At 40.3% G+C, this 16,528-nt stretch overlaps 1 protein-coding gene across 3 annotated transcripts in view; it reads right to left on the bottom strand.

Moving 5' to 3' along the window:
- Positions 1-4,461: 4,461 nt before the first annotated feature.
- Positions 4,462-16,528, bottom strand: part of ENAH (ENAH actin regulator) — a 137,961-nt gene continuing 125,894 nt past the window's right edge. For all 3 annotated transcript variants that reach the window (XM_077340721.1, XM_077340726.1, XM_077340727.1), the window contains 5 exons: positions 12,680-12,728; positions 12,002-12,068; positions 11,356-11,437; positions 9,506-9,563; positions 4,462-7,587 (listed from right to left, as the gene is read on the bottom strand). In XM_077340721.1, the coding sequence (XP_077196836.1) occupies positions 7,550-7,587; positions 9,506-9,563; positions 11,356-11,437; positions 12,002-12,068; positions 12,680-12,728 (294 nt within the window). In that variant the 3' untranslated portion in view covers positions 4,462-7,549. The remainder of the gene's footprint in view (positions 7,588-9,505; positions 9,564-11,355; positions 11,438-12,001; positions 12,069-12,679; positions 12,729-16,528) is intronic.

Below are 16,528 nucleotides of genomic sequence, written 5' to 3' on the forward strand. Positions count from 1 at the left end.
CGTGGGGATTCTAACAAGCTACTCAGTAGAAAGGTGGGGTTTGCTCACCTATTTGAACAGCAAATCTAGTACTGCCTTCCCCACTTGAGCTTTTCATCTCGCCTGCAAATCCAAAGCATAGTGGCGTACCAATGTCTGCTCACAACCAAGTAGCAGCTTGGCAAACCTTCAGTGATATTCCATCAAAGATAGCTGGCTGAAGAAGCTATGGCCCTTGTAGAATGGGCATGAATGCTTACTGGGCGTGGTACACTGACTAAAAAAATAGCATTATCTAATAATAGAGAAAATCCACTATAACAAGGTTTGGGATAGTGCTATTTTTTCTCTATTGGGACTAGTGAAGCATACAAGTAGATTTCTGCTCCTATAGAATTCTAGTGTTCTTTTTAGGTAAAATTAACGATGTCTTTCCAACTCTAAGGAATGTAAGCAAGAAAAAGACAGGCAAAATAATATCCTGGGATAGCTGAAACCTCGAAATTATTTTAGGGAGAAGCCTAAGGTGGGTAAGAGGACTACCATCTCAGGAAAAATCTTTAGAAATAGTTTACCCATTTGAAGGGCTGCTAACTCACCCTTCTGGCTGATGCAACAGACACTAGAAAACATACTTTCTTAGATAAAGTTTACCAAGAAACGTGTGGCAAGAGGCTCAAAGGTTTACACATCAACTGCATTAACACCACCGAAAGAGACCACTGTGGGACCAATTGGTCTCTAGGTGGGACAAAAATTACATCAAGCTTTCAGAAATATTTTGGACTAATGATGGGAGACACCCCCCCCCCCAAAGCAATTTCCGTATGGCCACAAGAGATTGCAGCCAAATAACCTTTTGATGATGAAAAAAACCCTTATTCATCAGGGATAAGTAATATTCAAATATAACCTGCAATGAAGCAATATCTGGAGAAATCTTTTTCTACACCAGAGAGAACTGCCTCAGTTTATACAAATAGGACCTTTTAGGTGTCAGTTTGCATGAGTAAGAAGTACGTTGTTAACCTCTTGCTGTGAAAATATTAAATCTCTATCCCAAACCATCAGGTTGAGAAAACCTAGGTTGTAATGGAACACCTAATTGATACAGAATAAATATGGCCGCTTGGGCGGTACAGTCCCTGGGAAAGATCCATAAGGATTGGAAACAAAATCTGATGGGGACAAAAAGGAGCCATCAAGATCATATTCGATTCTTTTCTCCTGGATTTTTCTATTACTTATAAATAGTGGTAATGGGAGGAACATGTTTTAAAAAGGGCCCCAACAAAACTGGGACACATCCCCTAGGGAACCTATGTCTTACTCTGCTTGGGAGCAAAATTTTCTAGCTTGTACTCTGTTAAGAGTGCAAAAATATCTTATTTATTACAAAGTCCATCTTGGCCCCAATAAATGCCCTCCTCTGGGATGGGACTTTTCCCAGTTTATCAGGAGTCTCAACCTCTGACAAGTCTCCAAGACTAGGGAGTCATACTTTAATCATTGTTCCCTGGAATCTGACACCAGCGGCCAATTGTCCAAAAATGGAAATATATGAGAGTCTTATAAATGATTATAAATGATGAGCAATCATTGGGACTAGACACTTTAAAAACCCTGGATGCTGTGGTCTACCCAACTGGCAAGACAATGTACTGAAACGCACACCTTTAACAAGATAAACGTAGACATTTATGGCGTTGAGGATGAATGGAAATATGAAAATATGCATCCTTCAGGTCAAGAATTATAAACCAACAATTGTGCTTTAATAACTGTAAAACATAAGGAATGGAAACCACACAGAATTTATAGATATACTTTCAAACTTTAAAAAATTCTGGAGAAAAAACTCTTAGTTGCCTGAGCATCAGACTACTTCTCAATTGTACCCTTCTCAATTGAGAGAGTTAAGGTATGGGATAATTTAGGTACTGCCTAAATACCCTCCCCTCAGGGATAACAAATATGGTGAACTCTTATAACCTAATCTAATTATGGATAAGACTGATGAGTTGGAGCTAATAACCTCCCAGGCAGTGTACAGTGGTGTTAACCAATCTTAACAGGCAGTGAACCCAGCACTATTCAGAAGGTAGATTTCTGAAATGGGGCCAGTTGGTGGGATTACCTAAATCTACTAGAACCCTTGCATCTCTGATAACCCTGATGTGGGATTGATGGCTTAGAGCAGTGGTCCCCAACCTTTCTGAGGTTGGGGACCGGCAGGGCATTGGGGCGCGGCCCGCGGCCCGCGCCCCCGCATCGGGCCGCTCCCCCGCATCGGGCCGTGCCAGCGAGCCGCCCCCGCACATCGGGCCGCGCCCCCGCGTTGGGCCGCGCCCACACGGGTGCGGCCCGGCCCCGATTCCCTCTCCCTGCCCTCCCGCAGTAAGAAGCTTCCCGGGCCGCAAGCTTGCGGCCTGGGAAGTTTTTTACTGCGGGAGGGGGCGGGGAGAGGGAGCTGCGGCCCGGCGCCATGGCCTTCGCGGCCCGGCACCGGGCCGCGGCCCGCAGGTTGGGGACCACTGGCTTAGAGGTAGGATACTGGGACCCCAAGTGGTCTGTATAGTGGCAATCCTTTAGATATGGGTGACAGGACTGCCGTACAAACAGCCTCTGCTTGAATTGGGAAGGTCCTGGTTGAAACACTCCCAGTGACTAAGTTGTCTGCTCATTTTTCTTTATTAAAGAGTGTCTCATCAGTTCTCATTGAGAAAAGCGTGTAACCCTCAAATAGTAAGTGGCTGATCTTGTGCTTAGTTTCTATAGGTAAAGCTGTTGGCCTTAACCATATATGGCATCTAAGTACAATGGAACTTGCTATGACGTGCCGCAAAACCCACAGAATGTCAATCTGCATTAATCTGTTGCTTGGAGAGTTTTAAAGCTTCAGCATGCAGGACCTTGGTAAGGGGTCACTTATCCCAAGACAGAAGCTCCAAGAACCACAAAAAGAATCCAGATCCTCTCCCACATAAAGAATGCATCAGGAGAATGGTTCCTGTTAGCAGCAGAGGATAGTACCTGCCGTAATAGGTTTATACTATGTTTAGAATGGCACCAGCTAGATTTCAGAAAAAAATTCACAAAGTAGTTCAGCAATGGAATAGGTTCCCTTAGGAAGTGGGGGGCTTACCATCAGATCCCATCACAAAATCTTCTCCCAACAGTACTGGAGACAATGGTCTACATCAGATAATCGCTGAAGGTGGCAGGGATACAAATTTACTTCTCTGTAATGCGCTGTTGTCACTCAGTTCCTCCATATAACCAGGAGACATCATATATGGGTCTGAAGGCCATCGCATAGACAGTTGAGGCTGAGACAATGGAAACATTGCTAGCTGTTCTGGATCCAAATCATGAGAGAGCTGATCCGCCAGACTACCTCTTAGCTGTAAAAATTTCTCTGATGGCAAGCCTGACCATGTGCAGTCCCCATGTGGGACAGCACAGAAGATTGATGATGAACTCAGGTCACTCTGGGACATGTAGCAAATGGAAAAAGAAATGGTTGTAGTGAGCTAAGCTGTGAGAAGACAGTTTAGGTGCTCTATCACTTTTCAGTCTCAAGAGCACTCAACAAAAGTTACATGGTGAGTCTTTATTATAAGAATGCATTCATTTTAAAAACACTCCATCCCTTGAGTGATTAAATTTTATATGTGCAAGAAAATTCAATTATTGTTTCAAACACTTTACAACACACACACACAACACAGCAGCTGAAACCTTGAGGAGGAGCTATACAACTCAACATCAAAATACTATCCCTCCTACGTCTCTAGGGCTTCTTGGTTATATCTTGGGTTTACTAACTATTCAGTCAGATGCCTCCTTATTTAGTTGATGACAATTTACCATCTCAAACTTTTATTTGCATTGTTACAGTTATCTGTAGGTTATCTTTTGCCTGATATTATTTTGTCCAGATTCTCAGACAACTCTATAATTTTGTTTGACCTGACTATCTGCATTTTGTTTTAGTTTATTTCAAACTTGCATTTGGGGAAGCTTTTCATATAAAAAACTTATTATGTAGATAAACTGTAAAACCCATCTCTAGAAGTATTCTGATAGTGATGAAGCTTGACAGAGGAAGTGAAACTTTATACTCAACATACAATGTCAGTAAAGACGACAGGAAATGGAAACTGTCAAAGCAAATAGTATGAACTACAGTGTTCAGGTGAAACTTATGTGCATGTGTGATTTATGTACATGTACCTTGAAACAAGGGGAAGCAATTCAAATTAGGAAAATTGCAGTAATTGCTTAGATTAAGAATCAGTGTTGAGTTATGACCATACTGCCTTACATTTCCGTGAGGTGGTAGCACATTTCAAAAGTTATAAACTTAGAAGGGCATCAGCAACATATTACAAATCAAAGAAATCAGGTTGTTTCAACATGATAAGAATGGTCTTGGTATTCCACAGTAAGCCAAATTTCACAAACAGTAGCAACAGCATGTATATATTGCAATTTTATTTCATCTGCTCAAACAAAACAAAGTTAGCATTTAAGAAATTTTAACATGACACAGTATGATAAAATAGCAGAGAACTGAAAAACTCAAAAGGAGATAAAACTAAATGCATGAAAATTCAACATTCATTAGTGTTTCATCTTCAGTTTTGATTGACACTTGAGGCTTGCAAAACTTTTTTGAACAATGAACTTTGTTTCATGACAACTCTCTGAAGAGATTTCAGCACCAGCACTAAGATTTGTACATTCAGTTTGTTTGCAATTAATTTGTCAGCCACTTGTGTATGGATAGGACAGATTTATCACAGATCAGATCACAGTGTTGAGGAAAGCAAAACCTTCCTGGAATTAAAAGTGATCCCCTAAACCATATTCAGCTTAAGGCATCCACTGTACAAAAGCACAGGAACCATCATTTTCCCCCTCCAAGAACAGTAATTAAAATAACCGAAGCTGCTTCTTTAGTAGCTCATTTTAATTACAGAAATATCTGGCAATGGCATAGCTGCTAATACAACAGCATGAATTTACAGTTTATCAAACTGGATTCCCTGGAACGGTCCAATTGAGGATCTTGTAAATATGCATGTAGAAAGAGTACCGAACTGTCTCTTTTTCTTTTACACAGAAATCATGTTAATTTTAGACCAAGGCACAAAACGTTTAGTGCATTAACCAGTTTCATTCATAACCTAGTAACTTGATTTTCTTAGCTTTGGACCATGGACACCTATAACATTCTCATAAGCGATCTCTGAATTTTCTTTACAAACAAAATCAAACATGATTTCTGACAAGAGTAAGCTATTAAAGTTATACTGTTTAAACCTAAAAGTTACTTCTTAAAAGATGAAAGTGCCTCCTTAATTTGAGAGCAACAGCATTTGCTTATCTTTAGATCTAAATGCCTTCAACTAATGCATGCAGAGAACTTTTTTTTTAAGTAACCACTGAACTGGGATTATACTTTATAAGCCATTCCTCCATCATACAGAAAGAGGGAGGATAGAGAATCTTCTCATTCAAGCAGCAACCAAATGCTGTTAAATTTGCTTTGGTGTTCAACACTTGAGAGGATATGCTCGTTAAAGCTTCCTTACAACTAAGCTAGATGGAAGTCGGAAATCTCAGAAACAGATTATGTCCAAAATGGCAGGTTATTTTAAAATCAGCATAGCTCACAAAATAAATATGGCACTGTAATAACTGAATATTCAAGATGCAATAAATTATTGTTGCACTTAATTTGCCAAATTGCTTAATTTTTAGTTGCAGGATACCAGCCCCCCACCCAAACACCCCAAAAAAACACTTCAGTTTGTCTGGTATATTTTAGTAATGTTTAGATCCCGGAATAAGAGATGAACATCACAGGGAAAGTAAAATCTGTCATCCTAGAAATAAAACAATTGCCACCATTGTTCTTGAGACTCATTCACCTTGTCGTTTTGTCTAGGTTTGATTGTTAGTTACCAAGGGTTAAAGCATAAGACTGGGAGCAGGTTGCAGAATCACCCTCCCAACCCCTCTGCTGCTCTCTAGTGTGAATTCCTCTTTGCTGGACTTAATCAGGATTAAGGGATGCATGAGCACTAACTGTAAAAGTTAATGCTAATCAGAGTTCTGCTTTAGAAGGATTTGAAACTATAGCTGGAAGCTCATTAAGCATAGCTACAGCAGGCAGGGTGGGAAGAACGTCGCAGGAGGAAAGGAATGTGTCTTCTCATCACAATCTCTGGGACCATCATGGTTGCATGAGCTCTAATATTTCACTTCCTACTTAAACCAAACCTGTCTCAATACACAGGTGAAAGCAACTGCTATAGAAAGAATGCTATCCATTCTCTTTGTATCTTAAATCATTTCCAAATATAATTTTTATAATTATGATGCTTAACTTCAGGCCCAGTTAAGAAAAGCAGCAAAACTGACTGGAGTTTCCAGAACTGTTTCTGAAGCATTACTAAATTTGAAATACAAAGAATTAAAGAAAATGATACAAAAAAGTATTAAGTACCTGGTTCTATTTAACATGGTTACTGATAGGTCACAACATTTTCCTTATTATCACACATGCATGCAATATAAGGAAAAATAGTGCAGTAATTAATACAAATTATTATTTTAAATAAAAAAATTATCCCTATTTCCAATTCTCTATCTCCCAAATATTAACTGGGCAGTAACTAGGCCTTACTGAAAAAAGGCTATTTAATATTTGTGGCATGCAAGGATGTTTTAAATTAAAAAGCCAACTCTGCGGTTGTTTTATATTACAAAAATGTCTACATGCATAAATCTTAAAAAAGCTCGAAAACCTATGGTAAGTCTATTAACAATCTAACCATTTATATTTGACAATTGATTTGTGTTCTGGAGAAAGATTTGGTAAAGCATTACAATTTAGGAAGGCATCTACATCTTTATACTCTGGACAGCACTTACATTTTCCCCTATGAAACTGTATGAAGGCTAACAAGAGAGGCTTCCTATCATAAGATTCCAAAACTTTATCAAGTACAATATCCTAAATCTCTTATACACCAATATTGTGTTACAACACACAGTCCTGTCATCTGTTCTTTATTTTGCTAATTGAATTCATGTTTGATCTTTTAAATTATTAATGGAAATACCAAATATGATAGGAAGACTAACCTGAGATATTCTTGCAGTACAACAGTATAACTTGCTAAATCCTTCATGAATAAAGAAAACCTCTCTGAAAAGCCTTCAAGCTTTTCTTTTTTTATGTCTTAAACAATGAACTGTGAGGTGCGTGGCTTCATCTTGAGATGAAAACATTCAATGCACTGTGATCTTGTCTTGACAGGTATAGGAGTTTCTGCATAAATCATTACTGCAACTTAAGACCATTTCCCACCCTGTTGAAAAGTCAGAAAACAGCAGCAAAGGGAAATAGTAGACCACCAGAGTGATGTCTGAAAATTTTCATAATCTTGCTTTCCCCTTCTTCCAATTGGGTGTTCCGCATTCTTCTAAACAGCTCATAAAATGTAGTTGATTTTATACCAAGACCAGTGGTCACAACGTCTTAGTCCTAGTCTTTCTATGCTGAATTTGACTTGCTCAGTTCTTGTCTGATAGCTGATTTGAAAGAGGTAGAAAAATAGTGTTAGCTGCAAAAATACAGGGGGGAGTAGATTGTTTTGATTACAATTTAATCACAGTTAAGATAACTCGCCTATCAAGAAAATGTAGTCTGGCATTACTGCTGAAAGGCACAATGATTGCAAGAATTTATATAACATACTGGTCTGAAATGACCAAGCTGTAAGATGAGAATTCCCAAAGTGGTTGGAACCAAGGCTTTTAATTGTAGAACCAAGATCGAGCTATTGCATAAAACTCCTCAGGGCTTCACCCCTAAGGGTAGCATATAACAGCTACATATAACAGGGACAACTACAGAGACATACTTGGTTGTATGAACACAGGGAGCAGAGTCTTACAACAATGACTAATATACCCTATTTTAATCTGGAACACACTTTCAAATCTGGACTCACTTCTTCAATTATCTTTTCAAGGCAGGCCCACTCCACTGATAACTAGCCTACTCAAGCACTCAAGTGACCATAGAATTACAGGGGAAAGATTTTGGGTTGCTGATGGGAAGAAAATTCCTTTTCCTCTCACACTAAGATTACTTGCAGGTTCAGATTGCTCCTTCTAATTGCAGAGTTCATGGCTGAGGGCCAGTCATCATGGCACTGCAGAAGAGTTGCCAAGAGACAAGATAAGGATTTCTGCATATTTGGAAAATTACCAAAGGAGATACTTTTATACAAAAACAATCCAAAAATGACTTGAGGATAAGCATGCTGTTAAACTACAAGAGACAAAGAATACTGACGGTAGTAAATACTGAGGGCAGGTTAAAAGGTAAAAGGGGGCGAGGAAAGAAAGGAAAAAGATCTCCTTGAACCCCTAGGAGAGAGTAGGTTTGTAGACAAAACACTAAGAAGTACATATCTTCACCCCAAATCCCTCCCCACCAGCAATCCAGAATACTGTAAGCTTTTAAGGACTCCAACCATTTTTAAGTATGGGAAGGGGGAGACTGTATGCTGGTTACAATGCACCAATGTTGCTCTGCTACATTTTAATAATTTTCACCCCCCACCTCCCAGCAGGCCTGCTCATTTGTCATACTTTGACCCATTCTGCATGGCAGCAGCTGTACCGGGCCGCTGGTGATGCGGTGTTGCAAAGCATAAAGCTCCACAGTTTACTGTGTCCCCATGGAGGACAAATTTCAGAGCCAGATCTGCTCTGGCGCTGAAATGTGTGCCCCTGGGACAAAACAGTGACAGAATAGTTCTGCTGTGTGCCCCCCCCCCGCAGGGGGGTTATTTTGCAGGAGAGTGGGATTGCATTCCACAAACTACCACCTTCTGTACAATAAAATGCTCTGGTCTGCCCCGCAGTGTGGCAAAACACCATGAAGCCAACCGCGGCATTCTTTGGCTCCTTCTTGGCCATGTGGACCTGCTGAAGGACAGGCCCTCTTGGCCCCCATAGCGGCTAAGGGAATGCAGATTCTCCCATGTTCCCTTAGCCTGGGGCAACTGAGGGCCTGATCCACAGCAGGCCCGGGAGGGGGCCTGCCCAGCGGCTGCGTCATGTGGAAGCGGGTATTTGCCCCCACTTCCATATGACCGCCCTCTCAGCCTTTTCCGCCTATGTGGAATTGGACAGAGGCTTTTTGTTTTCCAGATGGTCATTCCCTGAGGAGTTAAGAGGGGCATCATCTCTGGAGGTTCAGCTTTTTTTTTTTTAAAGATTTTGTGAAGTTATCCTTTTGCAAAAGCATTTAGTGGGATCTAAACATTCAGCATATAGTTTTGAAGTATATTATATTTACAGTTTTAATAGAACAATTTGTAAGCTGCATTGATCAGTAAAGAGAAAAGTGGGATAGAAATGTCAGATTAAATTCTACCCTATTCCTACAATTTTGAACTTAAAAATCCAGAGAATAGTCACAAATTCAAATACTCACCATCAATTAATTCTTCTTTTAGTTTTGTTAATTCCTTTCTCATTTCATCTAAAATATCCTATGGTATCAGAACAGAGTTAAAACGTTAAATGTCTAAAAAAATGTTAAATGCCTAAAGAAATCCCAAAGGTATCAAATCTTTGTTAATTTTGAAAATTTGTCTACTCTAACTTCAAAAGCTACAAGTTCAAAATACAAGTCAATCCAAGAGTAAAACTATATATCGCCAGCAATGTACGTTACAGATCTACCCAGGTGGGTAGCATGTTTCAATGTATCCAAAGAAGTGTGCACACACACAATACTTCTAACTAGAATAAGTCTGTTGTTCTTAAAGGTGCCACTATAGATTCAAACTTTGTTCTACTACAGACACAGAATTAGGGGCAATATAGATACAGTGCCATACTAAGATACAGAGTGACTTACACTGGCTTCAGTGGTCATAGAAGGCCATACTTAGCATTGTACTTATAACACTTGATTTATTAACCATGGCTAAACAATTAAGACATTGGACATTGTATCTGAAGAACTGTTCATGCACACGAAAGCTCATACCTTGAATAAAACTTTATTGGTCTTAAAGATGTTACTGGACTCAAAATTTGTTAAATGATTAAGCGCTAGCCATAGGATCTGTGCAATCTTCCTCCAGCCCCCTCCCCACCTTAGCTGTAATCCGCAATGACAGACAGTAGTGTCTTTCCATTCTAAATTTTTTAATACAGAATTTGAAACCAACATTAAATAAAGGTTACAAATCTTGATTGAACCAAAATCTTGGCTAACACTGCTTTGATAAAGGTTAAATGCAGGTAAGGCGAAGGAAAAAGCAGTTACTAGCAAGGATGAATATCAGCTATAAATAGAAAATATCAATGGAAGGTAACAAAGGACCATTAATATCAGCATTTGTACAAAAATGCAAGCTCCTAGATATGGCTCTTTTTGATACTGACTGTAATATCTTCTTCAGTAAGTACAACAAAATTACTTCATGTGTTCAGACTATTAGAAGAAAAAAGGTAATAGCCAAGATACTGGCACAGCTGTAGCTATGTCCTGTTCTAGGCCTGCAAAATGAATTGCCACAGCATTAAAGCAGGTAGGTCCTAAATGCAGAAGCCAATAAAGAAATAAATTAAATTACATATGGCGGCAGAGGTCAAAAAAATCTTCATCAATTTTTTTCCGAGTTGTACACAAAAATTAATTTTATGGTACATACTTTATAAATGTTGATATTTATAATTGTACTGTCAAGGGTCTTTATGGCTGGAATCTACTGGCTTTTGTAATTTTCTTAGGTTGTAGGGCCATGTTCTGGAAGTTTTTGCTCCTAATGTTTCACCTGCATCTGTGGCTGGCATCTTCAGAGGTCCATCACAGCAAGATGTGTATCTCTCTGTGAGAAACCTGAGAAAACTACAAAAGTCAGCTGATATTTATCTTTTCAACCATTGCCTATATGGTGTTAATTCTATTTTTCTATTCTGCAATTGTATTGGATTTTTTTTTGTTATGCACACATCCACCACTGTGATATTCATGTTCAATGTTTGGGTAGGATATTATGTAAGACAATGGAACCTTATTTTATCAACAACAACTAGGTTTGGAAGGAACTATAGTTTGTTTTTCCTCATGGCATGAAAACTTGTACACTAACTCTCTGGTCTCAGTTAGCAATGTGCCGCTTTTGCGATGATATTCTTTCTCCTTTGAGAAGACACAAAGTGGAACATGTTTCCAGAAGATGGTTCCTTTTGGATCAGGTTTTCTTTGGCTACAGCCTGAAACTTTTAGTAAAAATGTTTAGTAAAAATTACTACGAATATGATGTATACCTGTTTCAATCTGTCATAGTCTAGCCCTTCAGACTGTACTCCATTTGTACTGGGTTGCCCAGAAGATGCTGCAGATTTTGGTCTATAAAGAAACACACAGAGATTTGAGAATGTATTAATCATAATTCAACATTTTTAAACATATACTGTCACCAGGTTCTAAACTGACTATAATAAACACTGTCATAATGGGGTGAATTTTGATCACAAAATGAGAAACCAAACTCTGGTAATGGTGGGCCTTATCTGTTGGTGGTGGGGTTGTCAGACTTAGGGATAGGCATGAACCTTTTAATGAGCCAAAATACATCATGAATTTGAACTCATTTGGAGTCCCCAAACTATCGTTCAGGGAAGGCGCCTTCCTTGAACATTTATCAGATTTTTGCCTGGTTCGGTCGCTTGTTCAGGCCATTTAAATGTAATCGCCAACAAGCAGACCTGCCAGGCTGTTGGGTTTAAATGGCTACAAGTTTCACAGGTGGGAGAAAGGTTAATCCAAACTGGTTGGTTCAGTATGGGGCATTTAAGGATTATAAGGGCTCTATTCCTTCCCTCTCCTAAGTACCATTTGAAAACAGAAGATCTAATGTCTAAAACACTTCTGTAAAATAGTTATGATCCAAATATTTGTGGTGACAAATACCTTGAAATAATAGGAGATTTACTTCCATTCATTGTGTTTGTTCTCTCCCAAGGCTTCCTTGTTAGTTCTGCATGAGACAAAGTCAATGGATGTTAGATTTATGTTAACAAATTCCAAACAATGACATTTTAAACACAGTTACACCCTTCTAAGTCCACTGACGTCAACTTGATTTAGGACTGCACTATAAAGACTTTGGGGATACACAAGTTTTCAACTTAACCATCAAGAGAACTCATTTATTCGGGATATTTATTCAATTTTTGCATCTTTTCCTTATTTTCATATTTTGGAAAATAAGGACATCCTTCTCACTTTTGTAATAAGTTCTTTTAGACATGAATTTAACCTAACCATTGTACACCAAATACACACTGTTATAACAAGCTCAAATACTATACATTTACATGAACTTTTGATTATAGTTAACAACAGCTTCAATATTATATGGATTATTATTTTGCTTTCTTGAACAGAAAACAGCTTCTAGATGTAGAACTAGAAAAATGTCATACCTAAAATCTTGGAAAAATGAATGAATCTAGGAAACTGGTCATGAAAAAAATGAGTTTCAAGGGAGAAAAATCTCACATTAGTTACCACAATTATTCTTCCCCTGAAGCCTCTGGACACACAAAACTACAAAATATTTTGCATTACCTTATTTATACAACTTACCAGGTGTGCTTGTTGAAGGAGGCTTAGATGCTGAAGGCTCCGGCTCTTCCTATGCAAATCAGAAATAGAGTGATATAAATTTGCTGTAACAAAAATCAATGTCTTGTAGCACCTAACAGCTTTTTATACGAACACTAGCAAAACCTGCTGTTATATTAAAAAGTTCAACGTGCACTAGCCTTCCCTTCCGGGAAGGACTATTGAAGCCTGGAGCGGGGGCGGGAGCACTGGCAGAGTCTCCCTTCTTCCCCCACGCCCCAGGAAGGCCTGCCGAGGCCTCGGCAGGCCTGCCCAGGGCAGGGGAGGGAGAAGAAGACAGTGTTCCCCCTGCCCTCGGTAGGCCCACTGAGGCATGGGGAGGCTTTGATGGGCCTTTTCTGGACAGGGGGAACACTGATGGGGACTGCCTTCTTCCCCCACCCCCCACCCTGGGTAGGCCCTGCCTAGGCTTAGAGAGGTCGCAGCGGGCCTTTTTGGGATGGGGGAGTTGCTGGCAGAGACTCCTTTCTATCTCTCCCCTGCACCAGGCAGGCCTGATGAGGGCTGGCTGCCCAGTTTACCACGGGCTAGGATTTCTTCCACATGGAAGAAGTTGGAGGGGGATGCAGCCAGGGGCAGGACATCCCACCTGACAGGCCATTCACTGAATGGACAGCCAATCACGAATGGGACTGCCTACCCCACCACCCCCTTCCCCTTTTATTTATACGTTCAGATATGCTTTTAAGGCCTCTTCATCAAATTAGACAAAAATGATTTGAGACCATGAAAGATTATTCAAGACTGATAATGTAAAGATTAATAAAATGCCACAAGACTTTTGTTTATAATAATCTTGAAACTCCAGTAAAATGAATAATTAGTATTTAAACATAGCTAAACTTTTAGTGGTTATTGACATAACCTAAAAGCAGCACTGAGGTAGGAGACATTTCCAAGATGATTTATCAAAACTGCACCCTAATAGTGAAATCACTAGAGATTCCAGCTCATGTCTTTTTGTATTGTCCTTTGTGCTCTAATATTTATCTTAAATTTCTTAGCTCATTGCTTAGTGATAAGAAACATCAATCTGATCATTTTAAGGTAGTTTTCCTCATGTCTAATCAAATTCCAGAAATAACTGAAACTGTTGCAAGGTTTCTGCTATTGGCAATGAGGTATCATGAACTGAACGTAGGCAGATGACACCCAGCTCTTCCTCCTGATTTCTGACAGGACTGACTCTCCCCCAGAAGCATTAGCCAGCTGCTTGAAAGCAGTGACTAGATGGCTCAAGGAAAATTGTCTGAAGCTCAGCCCTTCAATGATGGAGGTCCTGTGGCTGGGTAGGAAGGGACCATGTGAGGAAGTGCACCTGCCCATCCTGGCTCACTCTGCCAGGAACTTGGGTGTGATCCTGGATGCTTCCTTCTCAATGGAAGCTCAGGTCACGAGAGCAGTGTGACTGGAATTCTACCATCTTTGCCAAGCCAAACTACTAGCACCCTACTTGGCCCCAGAACACCTAGCCACAGTGATCCATGTGATGGTCATCTCTAGACTGACCTTCTGCAACTTGCTCTACGCAGGCCTGCCCTTGGCCTTGATCCGGAAACTGCAGCTGGTCCAGAATGCAGCGGTCAGGGTCCTCACAGTAATACCACATCCGGCCCTTCCTCCACTGACTACAATGGCTACCAGTCAAATTCTGGATCAGGCTAAAGGTTTTGGTAATCACCTTCAAGGCCATAAGGGGTCAGTCAGGGCCCAGTGTACCTGAGGTACTGCGTTTCTGCCTACGGCCCTCAAAGAACCATGCGCCCTGCCACCACCAACCGGCTATTGATCTCTGGTCCAAAAAGAAGCCAACTTGACTTCAACCAGGGCCAGCGCCTTCTCCACCAGGCATTTGGCCGAGGTCAGCCGAAATTTACAACTACTGGGCCACTGAACCTCCCACCCTGGAATCCACGTACCTGAATCTATACCATGGACCTATTTGATTACTATTCTGTTAAATTGTTATCTTTATATTCTAGTTTATTGGGAAAACTAAGTTCAATGTATAGTTCTTTATGTTCCATGTAAACCACCCTGAGCCTCGGGGGAGGGCGGTATATAAACATAGCAAAATAAATAAAAATAAATATTTTAATTCCTGATTCAATTTATGTGGTAACTGTAACTAATTATGTGGTAACTGTAACTGATTAACTATATTTTTATGCCAATAAATGTTTGTCTGTCTGGGATTTCTATACTGCTCCCTTGTGACTAGGCACCTTGGGAATGTTTATTATGCTAATAGTGGGCAAATCTGGCATTTGGAGCTGTGAATGAGCAAGATAGATCTTTCTACAAATTTAAAAAGGGTCTCAGGTTTACAGAGAAATGTGAAGTCTTAAACAAATGGGGTAGGTGTTTAAAAACTGAAAATGGTAAATGAAGCTCTTGTAGCTTTAAGCAACTAATTCCCTCAGTGGCTGTTGCTAGGCAACCATAACATATCAAGGTTTCAGTGAGTAAAAAGGCAGGGGAGAGTGCAGGGTCCTTTCCAAGCTTGTTTTGGCCATTGGGGTGGGGAAATTCTTGGAGATTTTGTGGTGGAGTCTTAAGAGGAAGAGATCTCAGGAGGATATTAATGACATAGACTGAGTCTACCCTCAAAGCAGCCATTTTCTCCAGGGGGATAAGTTTAGTTGTAATTTCAGGAGACTTCCATAAGTCTAGCACCAACCTCTAGCCACCAACTTGCATGACTCAACTAGGCCTGGTTGCTTGCTACTGTTTAGCAGCAGCTACCTTATAAAAGACCCAAGTTCAAATTCCCATCTTGTCATGGAAACTCACTAGCTGATTCTGGATCAGTCACATACTTTCAGCCTAACCCACCTTCCAAGGTTGCTATACTGAAAAAAAGGAGGAAAGGGAAATAATATAAGATGCTTTGATCCCCACTGTAGAGAAAACTAGAGTATAAATGAAGTAAATAAATAATAAATGTAACTGAAGATGGCAGGGAGTAAGCAGGTTGGTTGTTGAAGGAGAGGATAAGGAGAAGAAGAGAGAATGAGGTAGAGAAAGGGGAGAAGATATGGGGTTGCTAGAGGGAGGAAAGGAAATATTTATTTATTTATTTGGATTTTTATGCCTCCCATTCTTTACGGCTCTGGGCGGTTTACATGGAACACTGCATAAATGTACATGAAATAGTGGGGCAAAGATGATACAGGGGAACTGTGGTGCCATATCACAAGTCCATGAAGGTTCTCTAGCATGCAAACAGACCTGCCAGTGATTGCATACCTGGGCCACAATTTTTCTAGGTAGAGGCTGCTGGGAGGGGGGTGGATACAGTGGGGCAGGTAAAGGAAGGTTAACTGCTGGGTGGAAAGGAGACAGGGTTGCCAATTCTTTCCTGGACATTTGGAGCTGAAGCCTAGGGAGTGTGAAGTTTGAGAAATGGAAGGGGTGTAATGGTTCTACCCATCCAAAACAGCTATTCCCTGGGGGGGGGGGGAGATCACGAGAATTACAACTGCTTTTCAGATGACAGACAGCAGTCCTCTTGGAGAAAATGGCTGTTTTGGAGAGTCAAGGCTCCATTGCTCTGAGTTGGCTGAAACAGGGAAGATTAGAAGGCTAACAAATACTAATTCTAAGACAAACTAGAACCTGTCCAGAGGAGGGCACAAAGATGGTGAGGGGTTTTGAGACCAAGATGTATGAAGAAAGGTTGGGGGAGCTTGGTCTGTTTAGCCTGGAGAGGAGACGACTGAGAGGGGATCTGATAACCATCTTCAAGTATTTAAAAGGCTGCCATATCGAGGATGGAGCAGAGTTGTTCTCTCTTGGGGAGGGACAGAC

The sequence above is a fragment of the Paroedura picta genome, chromosome 1 (genome assembly GCF_049243985.1).
Source record: "Paroedura picta isolate Pp20150507F chromosome 1, Ppicta_v3.0, whole genome shotgun sequence".
Classification (NCBI taxonomy): Eukaryota; Metazoa; Chordata; class Lepidosauria; order Squamata; family Gekkonidae; genus Paroedura; species Paroedura picta.